The sequence below is a fragment of the Amphimedon queenslandica genome, unplaced genomic scaffold, assembly GCF_000090795.2.
Source record: "Amphimedon queenslandica unplaced genomic scaffold, v1.1 AMPQUscaffold_3803_Cont24207, whole genome shotgun sequence".
NCBI classification, from domain to species: Eukaryota; Metazoa; Porifera; class Demospongiae; order Haplosclerida; family Niphatidae; genus Amphimedon; species Amphimedon queenslandica.
In genome coordinates this window covers 1-1,447 of record NW_003555874.1, presented here as the reverse complement: position 1 = coordinate 1,447, position 1,447 = coordinate 1, and the positions used below count along the sequence as shown (strand labels likewise).

The following is a 1,447-nucleotide window of genomic DNA, read 5'->3' as shown; positions in this document are numbered from 1 at the left end:
TAATTTTTTACTTTGACAGTTTTAATCACAACATGTATTTTCTGGCAATAATAATTAAGTTTAACATTCGCAGAAATGAATTTCATTTTTTTATTGACAATGACGACACTTTTATAGTTAGAGCTTTATATTACTAAGGAAGGATATGCACACTTGTTAGTTTCATGTATGGTATATATATTATAGATATGCGTACTCCATCAAGGTCATCATGGGATGGAGATAACACAAAGACTCCTGTGAGGAGAAGTGCTTGGGATACTCCTACACCAGCTCATTTATCCAGTTTTGATGAACCTAGATGGACTGGTACTCATGGCTCTCTTGATACACCATTGCCAACTCCTTCTCATTTATATAATGACTGGGCTAATGATCGTAAAAGCTTTGGAAGGCCTACAAAAGAAGGTACTATAAATAATATTTTAATTTTTATTTACATCTGTATGAGTTATCATGTACCATAAAGCTGGTTCATTAAATGTGGAATTAATTTTTGTGTGGGCTCAAATCCATAAAATTAATTCTGTTAAATTTTATTAATATCAGATAAATATTAACAAAAATTATGCCTGCTTTGAAATCTAGTTTTGAGCAATGAAAAATTGATGCAGCGAAATAAACCAGCTATATAGTACATGTACTTAAAATATGGAGAATTCTCTTCTTGTGATTTTTGTTGAAATTCTCTGTAAAATTAGTCTTTGGTCCAATTTTTGAGCAACTTGACAGTCCAACCGATGGCAGATCAATTGACAAATGATTCTTTGAATGTAATTTTGGGCTCTTAATTTGGGGTCACAAAAAAGTTATTGTATGTAAAAACTGTGGCACACTGTTGTAATGTTTTTATGACTGTGTTATTGTTGTCTGTCATTAGGCAATGTGGATGATGACGATATTAAGTTCAGTAGCATGGAAGACAGAATCGAGTGGGAAGATGAGCAAAAAGTAAGTCATGTAATGTGCAATAAAAGCAATGCTTTTTTGTCTTGAGTTTCTATTTTTAAGAAAGTTTTTGTACATCACACATATAATTTTTATTATTGAAGAGTATAAATCATTGTTTCTGTTATAGAGGATGGATCGTGCATGGTATGATCTGGATAGTGGATATGATGATACTAATAATCCATTTGCTAACATACCAGAAGAATATACTAAGAAGAAAGAAGAGAAACTTATGAAAACCACTGTAAAGAGAATGTCTGCTCAACAAAGACAGCTAAATAAAGTTAGTTTTAACATCAATGTACATTTAAAGAGGTATCACATTTATATTATTCCATTATCTTAATTTATTTTACTTGGTGCAATTTCTTAATTGTACATGTAGGATAATGAAAAGTGGGAGACCAATCGTCTATTGACAAGTGGCATTGTTCAGCAAGTTGATGTTGATGATGATTTTGAGGATGAGGCTGAGTCTAAAGTTCATTTGTTAGTT

At 31.5% G+C, this 1,447-nt stretch overlaps 1 protein-coding gene across 1 annotated transcript; it reads left to right on the top strand.

Moving 5' to 3' along the window:
• Positions 1-178: 178 nt before the first annotated feature.
• LOC109592829 (pre-mRNA-splicing factor ATP-dependent RNA helicase PRP16-like) lies at positions 179-1,440 on the top strand (the record flags this gene model as incomplete). Its single annotated transcript, XM_020008178.1, has 4 exons — positions 179-408; positions 881-951; positions 1,079-1,234; positions 1,337-1,440. Coding segments are annotated over exons 1-4 (551 nt in total), but the record flags the coding sequence as incomplete, so codon positions are not given.
• Positions 1,441-1,447: the final 7 nt, after the last annotated feature.